This window comes from Silene latifolia, unplaced genomic scaffold, assembly GCF_048544455.1.
Source record: "Silene latifolia isolate original U9 population unplaced genomic scaffold, ASM4854445v1 scaffold_20.1, whole genome shotgun sequence".
Taxonomy (NCBI): domain Eukaryota; kingdom Viridiplantae; phylum Streptophyta; class Magnoliopsida; order Caryophyllales; family Caryophyllaceae; genus Silene; species Silene latifolia.
The window spans coordinates 8,025,525-8,044,898 of NW_027413163.1; the positions used below are offsets into that span (position 1 = coordinate 8,025,525).

The following is a 19,374-nucleotide window of genomic DNA, read 5'->3' on the forward strand; positions in this document are numbered from 1 at the left end:
TCCGAATTAGCACTTTAAATCGGATACCCAATCCGATATCCGATCCGAACTAGCATTTTTAATCGGATACCCAATCCGTACTCTGCTCTAGCTATATGTATGTGGGGTGCCATAAAAAGAGAGTAGTAAGGAACGTGTCATCCATCAACTTTCCAAACCTATTTATGATTTACACAGTAGATTTGCAATGGAGTTCCTACATCCGTTCTAGGTGGCTGTTCTGAAACTCTTAGAACGACTTTTCACATTTATTTTTTTATTTTAATTTTTTTTGTCCTTATTTATGATCTAGCTCTTACTAGCCCTACCTATAAACGTAGTCTTAGTGCTCAAGAGGTAGCGCTTAACTAGTTACCCGATTATGTATGTTTCTTTTTTTAGGGAGTAAGATCAAGAATGGGAAACGGGCAAGCAACCTTTGTTCTTGAGTGCTGAAAGACTTTTGAAGTTAGCTACTCAAAAGCACCACTCTACTTCCCCCCCCTCGTATTTGCTAAATCCCGCGCAACTATTTACTCAATCCCGCGCATTTTGCTCTATTATTCCAATTCTACCCTTCATCTCAAAAACAAATTAAAAAAAAAAGTACTCTCCTTCTCTTCCTCTCGAAACCTAACCGATTTATCAATAGTTCGACTATTATGAATCTTAGTTCGAATATGTCGGGAGTACGTAATTTCGCCATTTCATCAACAATTTTATTAATACGTCTTATAATCGACTAAATGAATGTTTTTTAAAAAACGAAATTTTACAATTAGGGTTTGTATTTAATTGATTTGATTAACCATGATTTGCGATTTGCACATGTCAATGATATCATAGTATGAAATGTCTGTATCCGCGAAGTATGAAGAGGGAATCATGCTCATGAATTTGGCAATATGATGAGAATGACAAGATTTACAAGAATGAAAGAAATTGCTCCAAAAAATCGCACTGTATGGTGGCTTTGATAAGAGAGACGGTAATCATACTGCTTCAAAATTTCGCACTGTATCATGAACAGTTGTCGACCGCTATCGCAATCGGCATCCTTCGCCGACGCCTCTTTCCCTCTATCCTTCGTCGGTCAGTTTTCACCGGGTATTTTTTGGGGATTTTTTTTTTGTTTTTTTTATTTGTGAAATGAGAGGGCAAGCCCGGAAAAAATGGGAAAGATGCGCGAGATTAAATAAATTGGTGCGCGGAATTTAGCAAGTCCCCTTTTTTTCCCCTCTGAGAACAAGAATTAATTTAAGTGATAAAAACTCTCTTATCTCAACTATGAATTTGAGGATTCGATTCTCACCGCAATTTGAACCAAAAAAACTCCCCTTTTTTTATTTCTTTGTTTTTTTCGGAGATAATAATCTACTCCCTTTTGTATCCTTGTACAAATCCTATTTAATGTAAAATTGCGTAATCCTCCAAATATGCACAAAATTTCCTCCATTACTTTGTAAATATATTCAAGACTTAAATACAATGTATTGAGTTTTATAAACCCTATAATCTACCCTAAAAAAATCAACAAAAAAAACACCCTAAAAATGCTAAAAACATCAACAAATCAATCTATCAACGGACTGCTTAATCAAATCAATACCAATAGTACAATTCATACGAACAATAGCAGATCGAATAATCTTATTCTTAAACAAATGAACGTTACCCTTGAAATTAGCATAACCTACTAATTCCAATCTTCCTGAACTCAAATCATTATTAAGTTTCATAACATCATCGTCTCGCAACCCGGTAAAATTACTCTTCATAGAACTCAATGTCATCTCCAATTGAACCTCTTTTGTACCCCTCGACTCGACCCGTCTGTCTTTAAACATCAATTCGGACGTACCAAGTACACTATCATTCCCATATATCATACTCATAATATCATTCGTCTTATAATCAAAATCCAAGTGCCCAAAATTGCGATTTTTCATCGAGATTTTCATGATGGCAGTAAGGTCTAAAGTAGGAAAATTGTCATACTTAAGAGACTTGATCGCGATAGAATCGATTTTAAGAGTAGGATTTTTAACTAGGATTACAACCCATGAAAAAACCAATAGAATTGCAAATAATAACACAAAAGTTGTAAAACAGTAAACAAAACATTTACTGCTTTTTTGTTGTTTTTGTGGATTGTATATGGGAATCATCATGGCTGATGATGAATCTTGGTTATAAGATCTAGGGTAATTTTTCGCCATTATTTATCTATAATAATTCTTGTATAAAGCGGTTTTATAATTGATGTTCCGTATTTTTTATAAGAAGGAAGTTTTGATTATGGAAGAGTTAATGAGTAATGAGGGTTTAAGAAATTGTAACAGAAGTATTTATATGGAAAGAGGCGAAGATGGGAAATAAAGAAGGGTATATGTATATGGGCCATGTTATGTTAGTTAAAGTTGCAAAGTGGACAACTCAAAAGGAGATCTTTTTTGCGCGTTTTTCCGTTTCTTCTCCCTTAAGTTGCTTCGACTCATTTATGCAAGACTAAAAATAAAAAGGAAAAGAAAAGTGAGTCCTCTTGCATGAAATTGGTTTTATAACCACTTTTGATCGCACTTGAATACAACAAGTCTAGTCGTATCGTATTCCTTTTCTTTATAATTAAACAATTTTGAGTGAATTTAATGGAAAATTACGCACATAACCATTAGTCACAGTTTAGGTATGACTAAAAAAGAAATGATTTTCTGTTGTGAAATAAAGCAGAGAGACAATTAGAGAGAATTGTAGAGATGAGTTAGAGCGGAAGTAGAGACTAAAACTGTATTCTTATTCCATTATGAGGGGTATATATACACATACAATGAGGGTAAAGTTTCCATAAGATAATATACTCTAGAATATTTAAAGATATGGACATCCATATAATAATATTTCATAACATTCCCCCTTGGATGTCCATTAATGAAGAAGATGCCTCGTTAAAAACCTTACTAGAAAACCCTATGGAAAAAACGCTAGAAAGGAAAAGAGTACAATAATCTTCAAACACGCATAATAATAGTTGCCTCGTTAAAACGTTTTCATGAAAAACCCAATGAGACAAAACCATGGATAAGGAAAAAGAGTACAACGCGTGTCAACTCCCCCTGATGATTACATAACTTGATGTACCTTGAAATGAACCATGCTTTAACGTAACTTCTCGATAGTTGAATAAAACCCATTGTAGTTGATAAACTTGATATCTTCAAATCCTTGATAATTTCTATCTTTATATTTCATTAGAACTCACAATCTGGGTGTAGTCATTTGTGATGACTCTTGAATCTTTATTTCAAATAATATTTCCACAATAGTGATTGAGAATTTCTTGATAGATGACATAACTTTATATGTTAAGAATAACGCATCTTAATAATCATAGCGTATCAATGCGTGCTACCTCGTTAAAAACCTTGCTAGGAAAAACCCATTGGGACAAAAAAAAAACCTAGTCGAAGGGAAAAAGAGTGTCGCCATCATTCCTTATCTAAGGAGAATCAATCTGATAATTATTGAATAAATCATCCAATACTTTTGAGCGATTTTCTTTGCTAAACCACATATGTATGAATTGACATTCTCATTGTAGACTTTGACTACAATATTTTCCAATCGTTATGGTACTTCTGGACCATAAACTAATTTCACATGTTTAGCATTAAGCTCATTTAAATCATTATTCTCATATGCTCAAACTTCAGGTTGAGACAATAATAATTTCCTTCAAGTAAACTCTACATGAATTTAAATATTCCATTTTGAAAATAATCACGATAACATTTCAATCGTGTCGTAGAGGTTCATATATAATCATGAGTTCCCAAAACTCAAGAGGCTCCTATAGGGAGTTATCCTCGTTGGAGTATCTCGTAAGATAACATTTCTCCTTTTTAAACATTTATCCATTTAAAAACAATATTATAAAACATGTTCATAGATATGATATAAAACTAATCCTAAACAACAGTTATATAACAATGCAATAATTGATATAAAATAAAACTAATTAGGGTCTCTAAATGCACATGATGATGACTCGATAATGCAAACTGTCAGATTTCCTTTTTCGATATTCATAACTTAAATTGACTTGGTCAATAAATGGACTTCAGGTCCATGAGCTCATTCATAATCATTGATTATGTGTCGACAATAAAATTGAACTTATTTATAAGATCCCCATTATCTAGTCCATTAAACTCCGCGCGCAAATGCATATCGGTTCCTTAAACATATCGATATAATTTCAATATCTCGTGATATTGTCAGTACTGATCAATGATATCTGAATATATTCGGTACCACTCCTTTTCTATATAGGCCATCTATTATCATTCAGATATTTATGTCACTTTCAGGACATCCAAATTTCTTTACTCCGTAGGAGTAGCAACTGCCCAAACTTGCCATTTTCTTATTACTTGAAATATGTGAACCGATATGACTCTCATACTATATTTCTCGTGTGCTTTATTGTTCAATTTGGCAAGAATCTCAATTTTATTGCATATATTTTCTATGATTAACGTATAGCTCGCTATACCATATATAGGGCTAAACTGTCTATAATTAAATCACAGATTTTAATGTAACAAATTACAATTTAATAAGGTGATTAAACTGGCATTATAATACATCTTCAGAATCAAATGAATACCATTATTTCCAATTCCATGAACCTCTATTTGATGTATTTCATATTGAAAACAAACTGCCGAACTTCAGGTTCAGTTGGGGATATAACATAGTCGTTTGTTTTTACCAGCTTTTCCTTATCATTCTCCCCCTAAGGTGGTAAAAATTATATCCACCTTAGACCTTAATTGCTCATATCACCGATGAGAATTTATAGGGGCATTTTTGTACAATAATAACAAAATATTTCGGGGAGTAACATATAATGTAGTTGGATTTTAAATGTGCTGAATCACAATGCCCAATTCGGAGACTAACCATTCATGTAACAATCAAACTGTGATCTCCAATATCAAATATACTCAGTCTTCGTATAATGTTTTGCCTTTAATAAATTTACACGAGAGAGTTTCAGCACTCATATTTTCCTTTAAGATAAACTTCAGGTTTATCAAAACGGGTATGATAAGAACCCGGATGACCTTTATTGTCACATTTAAATAATTTCATGTCAACTTTCTTAGTTGCCCACAATTCAGGGCAATCTTTCAAAAACTATCCGGCCAGATAAATGATGTGGCATAGGACACAACAAGTGTCTCGTATATGTAGGCAAGACTCATCAATGTTCCTTCAGGGAACATGACTATAATCTTGTATACTTCTGATATACAACTTTTATTGATGGAACTTCTAGTCCAAAATAGGTAATTGATAAAAATTTTGGACTTCAAGACAAAATATTGATAAGAAAATATATACTCACCAAAATAATCAGAAGGCCAAATGATAATCAAAATCCTCTCCATTTCCTCAAAAGAAATGGAGAAGCCATTTCCTTTCGACGGACGAGATTGTGTTCTTTCAATATCGAACGGTTCACGATTTATGCATAAAAATATAAGGTTAATAGAGTATAGAGAGGATAATATTATTAAATGGGTTTGTGAGAGAAAATGGAGAGAAAGAAAATGGAGGGGATCCTAATTGTTTTACATTCTACTTAAATTGTATATTAAAGATGTAGGTGGCCTTGTATAAAGAAATTGTGTACAATTTACATACGGTCACTTTTTACTAAACGCATGCCATTATTTTTATAGTATATAATCAGAATGATGTCAATTGCTTTTTCGTACATCTTTTTAGTAAAATTATATTACAATTTTAACCATTCAAAAAAGTATATGAACGTTGCTATTAGGCAAAACTTATACGGAGTAATATTGATGCAAAACCAAACTAAGAAAGCACACAGCCATGCCAATAAATAACAAAACTAGAACTTTGAGGTTTTATATGCTGCTTGCTTAATTAATTCATCTAAGTGGTAAAATTATGATTAAAATTGGTCAGTGATTAAAAATCCTCATAGCTTGAAAATTGACACCTTCGAAATTAGTTGTCGCCAAACATGAGTAACTAGAAACGTATATAGAGACTCCTCATAGAAACAAAATATTTGACAAAAGACATAAAGATTATGTATGCAGCTACATAAGGACGTACTAGTACCTCATTAAGGATTTTAAACATGTATATAAGAGATAAATTATAAGATAATATTTTCATGAGCCTATTCACTTTCATGAGATATTGTCATTCCTTTCAATGAATAAATTTTGGCTCAATAAAGCCACACCATTAAGCTCAATTAAGGCTTCTTTACTGGGCTCATCAAATGTCGCATTATTAGGCTCAATCCAGGCCACAACATTAGACTTATCATAATGCCATGTTTTCGATCTCTGTTACCGGCAGAGTCTTTATGAGATGCCACATTCACTTTCAAGAATGGACTAAAATTCAGATTTATTATATTTTTCAACTTCAGGTGAACAAGAATCAATTGACAAATAAATATGCCCTTAATAAAGACCGCTTTAAACTCAATTGCGGTTCATAAAATCACCTCGGTGGACTTCTGGCCACTTATATTTACATATGGATTCCTTTCCACCTACACTTTCATATGAATGTATTATAGTTATGAGACGGTGTTAAAATTACACACCCCTTCAAAACTTTGAATTTCAGTCCAAATTTATAATACGGACATATCTTCTCATCATCTTTATAAAATAGATCTCTTGGAACTTCAGGTCCAAAATTATTACGATATATCCGTTCTCAAAATTGCTCACTTATATGGAACTTAAGGTCCAAAAATATATACTACATTATAAAATCCCTCCAAATAAACTATAGAAATACATAAATCTATATACCTGAGTTAACTCGACGATTTCATTTCACTAAACTATTTTGGTGTAATGTGTTCTAATTCTAAAATAAGTGTCAGATAAAGATGTCGATTTCCTTTAATGTTGTTATACAAAGCGAATTACGGTAATTATTGTTGTTTGTAATAGGTCAAACATCGCAATCCAAAATAATAGGGACAAAGGCATTATAATACTATACCTGAAGCAATTGAATGTATGCCAACATCATAAACCGTGCTGCCGTGATATATATCGTTAATTAAGTCATAAATAATAAGGATTAGAGACTCGTGCTGATAACGTGTTGTGAAATAAAGCGGAGAGACAATTAGAGAGAATTGTAGAGATGAGTTAGAGCGAAAGTAGAGACCAAAACTGTATTCTTATTCCATTATGAGGGGTATATATACACATACAATGAGGGTAAAGTTTCCATAAGATAATATACTCTAGAATATTCTAAGATATGTACATCCATATAATAATATTTCATAACATTTTCTTTTTTTCTCCCCTAATAAAACCAATATTAGGACACAATTAAAAGTTTAAGTTGATAATTGAAACTTAACTCCCGTGAAAATCACGGGTTTGACTTTTTCTATTGTTTTGTTTTCGCTGTATTGTTCGTGAAAGTGTTTTTCGGCTTTTTTCTGTACTTTCTTTTTGACTTGGAGATATATTATATCGAGGGTATTTTGAAATTTTGTGATATGAGTCAAAATTATGTAATGAGAAATGACACCAAAACCCTACTCCTATATGATAGTTTGATTTGTCTTAATGACAACCCCTAAGTTAGTATTCCATTTTAATATTCGAGGATTGTAACCACTAAATCAAACTTACTTAAGGGGAACAAAAATACTTGGTATATGTGAAATAAAAGTAGAAAGAATGAAATATTAATTGTTTATACCTCGTTCACGTTTAGATCCTTGTTAACTACACTCTGAAAATAAACAAAAATAAATTAGAATCCAATTGAATAGAATGTAAAAGACCAAACAAAAGTATGCAAATAAAAAAATTATAGGTGAATGGAAGTCATGTCGCCTTTTTGTGTCTTATTTATAATCTCGGTTATAATTGACCTCAATAAACCTTCATAGTGCTAATGATAAATGAGAATTATTTTAAAATTAGACTTTAATGAATTATAATGAGTTATAAGATGTAAACATCATTTTAATGAGTCAATTTAATCAATTTTTATTTTTTTGTCTTTTTAATTGTCAAGATCATTAGCGATGGAGTAATGAAAATTTAGTGCATATTTATCTTATGGAGTTTATGAAGGTGCTTTTACATGCTCTCTTAGTCATTTATTTAACCAATTTTTATTCTTTGTCTTTATAGTTACCAAGATCATTACTTATGTAGTTATGAAAAATTTAGTGCATATTTATCTTTCTTTATCTTTTTAGTTACCAAGATGATTATTCATGGGTAGAAAAATTTAATGCATATTTATCTTAGAAAATTTATAAAGGTTCTTAAATGATCACTTAGTTAGAGTAAGATAATGTCATTTCACACTTAAAGAATTGCTCAAAATAGCATTTTTATGTTATTGTATAGATTAATAATAATAATAATAATAATAATAATAATAATAATAATAATAATAATAATAATAATAAAAATAAAAAAATAAAAAATAATAATAATAATAAAAATAATAATAATAATAATAATAATAATAATAATAATTTATGAATGAATGGATTATAAAAATGTCATGTGAAATAAAATTAAATGGTTTAGGTAGCCTTTTGCTTGTATACTAGTTTTGTTACCCGTGAAAATCACGGATTATCTCTAGAAAAATTAAAAATTTAGATAGTTGATTTTTTTGTGAGTATCAAATGAAATCGGAATTTATTTCATCGTTAATACATATAATTTGCTTCATAGTTTTTATCTTAATCATAATTTCAACAAATACAATGATAAAGTTTGAAATCCATGCAACAGTAACAATGGGAGTGCAGAAAAAAAATAATAAAGTTTTTTTAATTTAATAATATATCTTACTTCATTAACGTTGGAGAATAGCAAATAGTGGGATTTTAGCTATCGAGCCTGAGCATCTTTCAGATTAGTAACGCTGGAGAATAGGACATATATAGTGAAATGAACAACAACAATAACAATAACGGGAGCAGTGAATATTTCTCATGATTGGGTTCATAAATTTTATCTTAATCACAATTTAAATTATGTATCATAAATGATAAACGTATGAATTATACACCATTTAACACAATTCTATTTCATACATACAAAATAAACTTTAAAAGATAAACATATATAAGTATGTCAAGTGGGGATGGAGCGACAAAACCATATATAAACGTATTAAGTATATATATGATCAAGATAATCATATATTGCTGATTTCAGAGATTGTGTGGACTATTGTGGCTTAATGGACATTAAAGGACAGGGAGCTTTCTTCACATGGAATAATAAACAGGCTCCTGCCTCTAGGGGATTCTCAAGGATTGATAGATTCATGGTGAATGATGACTGGATGGTCTTATACCCTGATGCCTATGGCCACTTTCTACCTGAAGGACTTTTTGACCACAATCCTTGTGTCTGTTACAGAAGAACTAGTGGGGAAAGAGGAAGTCTCACTTCAGATGCTATAATATGTGGAGTCTGGATCCTAATTTTAAAGCTACTGTGCAAGCCTACTGGAATAAGCCTATCCCTGGGACTCTGATGTACAAGCTGGTTTCTAAATTGAGGAATCTCAAATGTCCTTTAAAACTTCTTAACAGGAATGGATTCTCTGATGTGGATAAATCTGTGGGTGTTGCTAAAGCTTTACTGGAAGAGATTCAGGTCCAAATGCATGCTAATCTCACTGATCACTCTTTGCTTGCTGCTAAACATGAAGCTGCTGTGGCTTATAGGTTGCTTTTTAAGATACAACATGACTTCTCGTGCCAAAAACCCAAGGTGGAGTGGCTTAGCTTTGGTGATGATAATACGAGGTTTTTTCATAGTCAATTTAGGGCTAGGCAAGTTTATAACAGAGTTCTTTCTATTCAAGGTGCAGATGGTGTACTGCACACTTCCTGTACTGAGATTGAAAGGGCCTTTTTGGAGTATTACCAGGGCCTCCTAGGGTCATCAAAGCCTACCTCTAATGTTCATATTCCTACTGTCAGGAAAGGCAAGCTGGTCACTGCAGATCATTGCTCTAGTCTTCTTTCCCCTGTGACTGATGCTGAGATCAAGCAATGCCTTTTTTCCATCCCTGCTACTGAATCTCCTGGGCCCGATGGCTATTCCAGCCAGTTCTTTAAAGATTCTTGGGAGATTGTGGGGGGAGATGTTGTAGCTGCTATCAAAGATTTCTTTCAGACTGGGCAGCTTCTCAAGCAAGTGAATACTACCTCTATTACTCTGATTCCTAAGTCTTCTAATCCTATCAGTGTTCTGGACTTCAGACCCATAGCATGCTGTAACACTATTTACAAAGTCTTAGCGAAGGTGTTGTGCAATAGGCTTAGTAAAATCCTTCCTGACATTGTGAGTGAGAGTCAAGGGGGCTTCATTAAGGGGAGGAATATTGTGGAGAATGTATTAATCTGTCAGGACTTGGTGAGACTTTACAACAGGAAAGCTGCCTCTCCTCGATGTTTAATCAAGATTGATCTAAGGAAGGCTTATGATTCTGTGGAGTGAAATTTTTTTATGCCAAATGCTTAATGCTCTCAATTTCCCTAAAAAGTTCATTGACCTGATTATGGCTTGTGTCACTAGTCCTTCATATTCCTTATCAGTCAATGGTAACAAATTTGGCTTTTTCAAAGGCATGAGGGGGCTACGTCAGGAGACCCTTTATCTCCTCTTCTTTTTACCTTGTGCATGGAATATTTGTCCAGAATCCTTGGGGTTGTTGCTGAACAGTCTGACTTTAGGTTCCATCCCCTGTGTGGTCATATCAGGTTAAATCATCTGCTTTTTGCAGACGATCTTCTGCTTTTCTGCAAAGCTAATGATCTTTCTATTATGTGGCTTCTGAGGGCCTTTGCTACCTTTTCTAAAGCTTCTGGTATGTGCTTGAATAAGGATAAATCTAATATTTACTTTAATGGGGTTGCCTCTACTACGTGGTTTCGCCATCCTTGAGTTTTTGGTTTCAAAAGGGAATCCCTCCCTTTTAAGTACTTAGGAGTACCCATTTCTTCTAAGAGACTAACCAAGAATGAAGGACAAAAGCTCACTGATAGAATTATGGCTAGAGTTAGGGGATGGGGGCCAAGCATTTATCTTATACTGGTAGGTTGGTGTTGGTCAATGTTGTCCTTGCTAACCTACATTCTTACCGGGCCACTATCTTCCTGGTGGGATTATGAATAGCATTATTTCTATTTGTAGGAACAATCTTTGGAGGGGTAAGTCTGAGTATCAAAGTCCTCTTAATATTAATTGGGATACGTGTTGCTTACCTAAGGATGAGGGAGGCCTTAGGATTAAGATGCAAAAATTTGGAACAAGGCCCTTTTAGGGAAGTATATTTGGTGGCTTGCTAATAAAAAGGACCACCTTTGGGTGCGTTGGATCAACCATGTCTATATGAAAGGTTCTAACTGGACTGACTACAAGGCTCCCTCTAACTGTAGTTGGTCTTGGAAGAAGATCACTCATATTATGGTCCTTTTTAAGCAAGCTTATACTAACAACAGATGGCTCCATTCCCTCAAGGAGTACACTGTTGCTGATGGTTATAAATGGTTGAGGGTGCACAAGGTCAAAGTTGTTTGGCGTTTTATTTGCTGGAACTCCCTCAACTTACCCAAGAGCTCGTTTATTTTTTGGATGTTTATGCATCAGAGGTGGGCTACTAGGGACAGATTGGCTAGAATGGGTCTTGCTGGAGATCTTTCGTGTCCTATCTGCTCTTTAGCTCCTAAAAGCCACTCCCATCTGGTTTATAACTGTATTTATGCTAGAACTTGTTTTCACCTACAAGACAAGCTTGGATTCAAATTCAATATCTTTCATCTGGTTACCTGGTTTTCTTCTGGCAGAATGACAAAGTTGCAGAGGAGGTTTATTGGTTCCTGCTGTGTTGCACTAGTTTATTGGATCTGGCGCATTAGAAATGAAGCAAGGGTGGATAGTGTCATAAGGAAGCCAGAGACTGTGATCTTGCGAATTATTTCTGATATTAAGTCTCGTTTTTTGAAACTCAATAGTACCAGATTAAAGGATAGAGATAGGTATTAGCTTCAACTGTCTTAGCTTTTATTTTGCTTCTCTATTCTTTTATTGGTCTCTAGATACATGATACACATGATGTAAATTCTCATTTTTTTTGATAATGATATATACTTAACCCCCCCCCCCCCCCCAAAAAAAAGATAATCATATATATCGTGTAACATTTATTTTACAAATTTAGTAAATAAATTTAGTTTTTAAAAATCTACAACCACCCCGTGAAGTTTCACGGGTGTTACACTAGTTAATACATATTTTTATTCTTTAATTTTGATCATCATCTAATAAAAATTCATAAATTTTAGAATTTGATTATGTACGAATTAGAAAACTTTAAAATCAAATTGAAATATTATATTGACGTTGTTAGTTGTATAAAAAGTGAATTTACCTGTGAAGTGTGCATGGCATAAAGAGTTAGTCGCTAACCATACAATTTTGCCACAAGGTCTTCCTTTCGTACCGCCTACAAAACAAAAGTACAACAAAAAACAATACACAAATTAGTAATTCAACATTCCAAATTCAAGTTAAAGAAAATACTGCAAATTTTACCACTGCCAAATGATTGTTTTGGAGGAAATAAAATGAGACGATCTTAAATAGGAGAGGCTAAATAATGCTAATTTGGAAGTTAAATGATGTACACTAAAATTAGTGTTCACAAACTTTAAATGACATCAATATTAATTAGGAAAAAAACAAAAGCATTCAAAGGGTTGTATATAATGGGTTGTTTTATATAATCTTTATGGTGGTAGGAATTATTGCAAAATTAGTTTGAGAGTTAAATGGAGTAATAGTTAGGCTAGAGTAAGGAATTAGAAGAGACTTATGATAAAATTCCACGATGCCTTTAAGAAAATCATTGGACTTATGTGAAAATTATCGTGGGTTGAACTTAAATAATGGTTGAATATAAAATACTGTAATTTTACATTTAAGAATATTATTAAGCTACTCATTAGTTTTTCTTTTCAAATTTGTGTAATTTTAAATAAATAAATAAATGTATAACTTTTATGAGCTATATTACTATGAAAAATGTTAATCGATTCACTAACATTTTTTTAATTGTAAAATGAGAATTTTAATCGTAAATTAAGAAATTTTGATGTGAATTTTGGTAAGTTACATATTTTTTTTTGAATTTTTTAATTCAACCATGAAATATAGTTAATAGTTATTAAATGGAGGATTAGTGAATGGAAATTATTGTAGGTTTAATAGCCATTATAAACAATTGATTCCCATCTTTTAATTTGTCTTTTCATTTATTTTTGAGCCGTGAATATTATTAAATAAGATAATTCATTAGTGAGGAGCTCAAGAGGTAAAACAAATAGGAAAAATGTTAATGAAAATTACTACTTCCTCCGTTCTAAAATAATTGATGTTTTCAATTTACGAGGCGAGCCTTTGAATTCAATTTATACAAAAATATATTGGTCGAAAATTATAAAAATTACACCATAAATTTCCTTACGAATAGAGCTTTAATATGAGTATACATTTCAACATATTTAGTCATATATTTTGAAAGATATTGAAGAGAGAAGTGAGTGTCTCGAAAAGTGAGAATAACAATTAAAAAAAACAGAGGGAGTATTATTATTATTGATCTTAAATAGTGGTTGAAATAAAATGTCATACCTTTACTTTTAAGAATATTATTAAACTTCACAATTATTTTATTTTTAATTAAAATGGTTTGTATAACGATCTTAAATAAATAGATGTAGGTGTAAATTTTAAGTGGTACAATTTCAGGAAAGTTAAGTTTAACTTTTTACCAAAAAAAAAAAAATATATATATATATACAACATTTTCAACCAATATTTCATCATATGAAAATAAATTTTAAAAAAAACTATGAAAAACTTTAATCAATTCATTAACATGTTTTATTACAAAACATTCAATTAAAATGTTTATTTTATAAGTTAATGTTATGTCGTCAATTGTCATTAATCAAGTAAGCAATATAAATTAAAATTAATTAATATTAACCAATCTAAAAATGACATGTGGAATAAAAATTAAATGGTATATGTAGTCTTTTAACTATATAGTATAAATGTCTGCGTGGAGAATGGTTGGGTTGGCGTGTGTCAATCTTAACCAAGGTGACAATGTGAATGTCTATGTGGCTTTTTCACATCCTACATGGCTTTGTCTAGTTGACATTTTTAGGATGTCTTTTAATAATATTTTATAGATTATTGACTTATACATTAACAAAATTTAAATTTATGATTTAGATAATCATTTGATATAGTATTATAGCATGACGATCTTGAGGTCCTAAATTCAAATTCTGAAAGCCTCTAAATTTCACACAATGGAATTTTAGCATATAATATCAGTAAGAGACTGAGAGTAAGTCTAATGAAATACGAGTATGAAATAAAACAAGTATGAATACGAATAAAGGTAACATATACTTATAATGAAAAAAAAAGTATGAAATTAAGTAGTCACTTTAGCTACGATCAACAATAAAAGGGTCACAAAAGGTACATAAATAGGGCACGAAAGAAAGGACTCTTAATAATTTAGTGAAAGATCGTCTCTCCCAAGTTTGTGTATAAGTAAACATCTTCACCACTCTTTCTCACAGGATGAGGTGGACCGTCTTAGCGATCCTTTTTCCGCTAAAGAGGTTCGTTTGCGGTTTTCCAAATGGGTGCACTTAAAGCTCCGGGCCCTAATGGTATCCCTGCAATCTTCTACCAAAAGTGTTGGTCTATGGTCAAAGGCGACTTTACAAAGGCTGTCCTATCCATTCTAAATTCCGGTAGGGTACTACAGGAACTTAATAGGACGTTCATTGCACTTATCCCAAAGAAAGAGAGCCCGGAAGGGGTTTCGGATTACCGTCCAATTAGTCTCTGTAACGTGATGATGAGGATTGTGACAAAATGCATTGCTAATCGCTTGTCAAAGGTGATGTGTTCGTTGGTCAGTGAAACACAAAATGCTTTTCTCCCGGGGAGGAACATCAGCGACATTATTCTGGTGGCTCATGAGGCCATTAATAAAATTTCGATGCATAGGTATGGGAGACAAGCATTATGTGCTTTCAAAGTAGATATGAGTAAAGCGTATGACAGAGTTATAGGTTTATCGCGTACCTATGCAAAGATAATTTCCCTAGACACAATTTAATGTAGTAATAGGGGTCGAACAAACGGAAATGGGAATTACGTCGTGAATTGCTATGGGTAGATTTTTATCAAGGTCGATTACGATTTGGGTTTGGTTTGATTGGTTGATGATTAGTTAAAAATGCAATGTAAATAATATGATAAAAGATAGTCTAAAGGGTTCGGGTCACTCATGCAAAGGTAAACATATGAACATGATAAATTTGATACTAATAATCTTGTCAATTGCTTAGGCTTAAAGATACCCACCTTACGGCATTAGTATCAACCATAGACCGGGTCCTAGAAAAACTCTCGTTCATGACTAGGTCGTCCTACCACACATGCTTAGTCTAATTCAATTCCGTGCCTCTCGACTTTAGAACGAATGAACAAATTTAATCTACGACTACGACCGATAATCAAAGATTAAGCGTAACAAAACAAGCATGTGATGGAAACAATTGATCAATATTATTATGAACTTTATTTAATCATATTATATGTTTGATTTTGCATGGCTCCCCTAGACTTTAGACTAGAGAATTTAGCTACTCATACTAAGATGTAAAATGTAAACTAAATTGTAAGGAATATTGAACATGGTTATATGAATTATATTAATTAGGTGATATAACATGCGAAAAGAACAAAGCTAAAGTAAATATGAGATACTTGATTATAAAAACTATGTGGTAACTAAAGCAATAATGTAAATTGTAAACTTGTAATAAGAAATAACTTATAAGGGAGGACTTGTACGGAAGAACAAACAACTAATAACCAAAAGATTGAATAACAAATGCTTGAGAATATCTTGAAGTACAAAATGTTGAAAGATTAACTAAGGAATGCTTAAACAACTTATAACTTAAAATGAAAACTAATGAGAGAAAACTTATAATGCTTGAGGCTTATTGTAGTAAACTTGGACGTAAAATTGGATGCCTAAAACCTTGGAACACCTCTCCTATTTATAGGAGAGGAGAAAGAAACGTAAGAAACCAAGGGGCGTGCAACCCCGATCGGGGCCGCCAACACCGATCGGGGTCGTGTGTTCCACGGTTTATTGCCTTAATTCCTCTCTTAATTCCTTGGAGAATCCTATGTGGGTGATTAAATGTGCGATTAATCACCCGGTTAATGCTTGCATTTGGCATCTTAAGATCATTTGGAATCCCATGCTTTCCCCTTGACTTTTGACTTGCAATTTGGGGTTGAGTTGGATGTTTGATCTCATTTGTATTTTGCTAATTAATCCAACAAATTCTCATGCAAAAATCCATGCAACTTGAGGCACAAAGTCCATGCAACATCCAATCCTTAGTTCATTTGGTCTTCTTTCCTCTTAGCTTGCAATTTCTAGTACTTTGTAGTTATTTTAGCTCCAAAAAGCTTATTCCCTACAAAATATGTCAAAGTATCCAAAACAACTAGAAATGCAAATATTAGCTATAAAACACTTAAGATAAGTGCTAAAGACATGTAAAATCAAGCTAATATAGGGGGTTAATATGTATAAAATATGCACTTATCAAACTCCTCCAAGCTAAATCCTTGCTTGTCCTCAAGCAAGAGACCAAATCCCATCTATTGCATCATCCAATCAAGCAAAGCATAATGATTTAAAAACCCGAAACAACATGTGCAAGGAATAAAGCAAGACATGGATGAGATTTACACGACGGCGTAGCATAGAAAACTTTGAATGAACTTTTAAGTTCTTGCATGATCTTTCGACTTATGGACTCTTACGGTGCACTCAAACTCTTTTTTTTATGTGGAAGGACAATTTTTGTGAATGATCACTCAACTATCCTCAACTTATAACAATGTGCCCGCAATCTAATATGGTAAACATGTCAAAATTAGCAAGCAAAGACAATCAAATGTAAGCATGATAAATAAGCCAAATGGGTAGGAAGAAGGCAAATAAGACGTGGGTGAAATGGGGAACAAATGAATTATGGTAATGTGGAGCTAAGTCAAGCTAGCAACTACCAAAATGTAAGGATGCTCAATCCCAAATTCTAACCCAATTTTTCAATTCAAATCATAAGAAAACTCTCCAAAATATGTGAATAATGCATGAGAGTTTCTTACATCAACTTCTTCTTCTCTTTTTTTTTTCCTTTTCAATTCATACTTCTTTTCTTTCATGCTTTTTCATTTCTTTTTTTTTCTTTCTTCTTTCTTTTCATTCTCATTTTTTTTCATCATTTTTTCTTTTTCACTTTTTTTTTTCTTTCATTTTTTCCTCGTTTCTCATTTCTTTTTCAAGAGCATTAAGACCAAGCTCACATGATATTCAAACTTTGAAACAAATCCCAATTGAGCACCCAAACAAGACCAAACAAGCTACTAGCTCAACAAGGTAGGCAAGTTATAATGTAGCTAGGGAAAATTGTTTGTGAAGGGGCCAAGAAGGCAATTATATTCATGTGAGTGGCTCCAAAATGCTATAACAAGTGAATGCATGCTTATCAAGAGATGACATGAGAACCATACTTGTGCATTTTGATGTAACACACATTATAAGGAGACACCTACACTCACCTAAGTGAGACCAAATAAAGATGAAATGGCCTTAAAGGAGGTTCTACCTTACCAATTTTGTAGCTTGCCAAAAGTCAAGATCAACCCTATTCGGTTCATTCTCCATCTCCCACCTACTATGTCAAGACATCCCCATGTAGCTATTATCCCATCATAAAGAACAAATCATTAGCAACAAGCTATTATTAGGGTAAACAAAGAGGGAAATAGGCAAAAAGCAAGCACAAAGCAAAAATTTCTCTCAAAAATTTTCAAATTTTCTACACTACATGCAAACTACACTATATGCAAATGCAATCCCCCCCCCCCAAGCTATACATCACATTGTCCTCAATGTGCCAACTATCCAAATCACCCAATCAAATCATAAAAATGGCTCATAGCACAAAACAAGAAGGACTAGAGGTTATGTTTAATGGGTTGCAAGATCTAAACTAATATGCAAAGCAATTAAAAACTTACTCAACTTGCTAGCCCCCCCCCCCCCTCTCCAAGCTAGCATGAATTCGGGAGATTTCTTCATCAATCAACTAAGAAAAGGGCCAAAAATTGAACCCCTTTCCTCCCTTTCTTCTTCTTCTTTCCACTACCACTTGATTCTCCTTGATGGCCACTTCCACTTGAGTCATCCCCTTGAAGAGGAGTGACATACTCACCAATATCTTGGCCACTACCAAGACCATCACCATAATTACTAATCCCACCATAGCCACCATAGCCTCCATATCCACCATAGCCTAAATGATCATAAATAGGATGCCATGCAAGACGTTGGTCATCACGAATTTGGTTAACACCTAAGCTCATTTCCCGCATCATATTCATCATTTCTATGCTAGATGGTCACTCAAGGTTAGAGGTGGAGTGACGTGCTTGGGAGGATTGACCTCCCACACGTCTCTCAATGGTGGTAGTTGACTCACCTCTAAGGGGTAAATAGTAAGTCGGTCTAACAAAGGGGTCACTTCCACGACGAGGCTTAGTGTGAACTAAAGCCTTTATTTCTTTCTTTTCCTCGGGTAGACGAATGGAGTCTTGCCTACCTATCTTCCAAATCATGTTGGGATGAGCATCTTTAAACCAATTACAAGAAAGAAAGTACTCATAATCAAGACTAACCCCCTTAGCCCTAGACTCAAGCAATGGTCTCAAACCGGTAGTCTCTTGGTTAAACCGACACAAATGGTGAGCAATTTTAGTGACCAAACCTCCTAGGACAATGCAACTATTCTTGGTATTAGTTTGTTTGGTCAAGTGGACCGCAAAGTGGTAGGGGATATTGATTCCCCAATTCTCATCACCATTAACATTCAAGAAAGCACCCAAGATTTCTAACTCAATCTTCCTCACCGAGTTAGGTTCATTTCTCCCGAAAAAGGTTCATCCCATAAACCTTTGCCAAATACTTATGTCGGGATAATGAATAAATTGATTTGGTGTATGATCAAAACCCGGAAAAGTCAAGTGAGAAATGGCATCCCAAGTTAAAACGAGGTTATAATCATCGGGTGATTCGGTCGGTAAGTCTTTGTGAGGCAAATCAAAGATAGCGGCGAAATCCGCTAAGTCCAACTTATGA

The 19,374-nt window shown here is 33.3% G+C and overlaps 1 protein-coding gene across 1 annotated transcript; it reads right to left on the bottom strand.

Moving 5' to 3' along the window:
* Window positions 1-1,544: 1,544 nt before the first annotated feature.
* LOC141638289 (late embryogenesis abundant protein At1g64065-like) lies at window positions 1,545-2,198 on the bottom strand. The gene has a single exon (XM_074447694.1). The coding sequence runs from the start codon at window positions 2,196-2,198 to the stop codon at window positions 1,545-1,547; it is 654 nt and encodes a 217-aa protein (XP_074303795.1).
* Window positions 2,199-19,374: the final 17,176 nt, after the last annotated feature.

Excerpts from the sequence above, each read along its gene's own strand:
- LOC141638289 (XM_074447694.1), bottom strand. The coding sequence starts at position 2,198 with ATGGCGAAAAATTACCCTAGATCTTATAACCAAGATTCATCATCAGCC.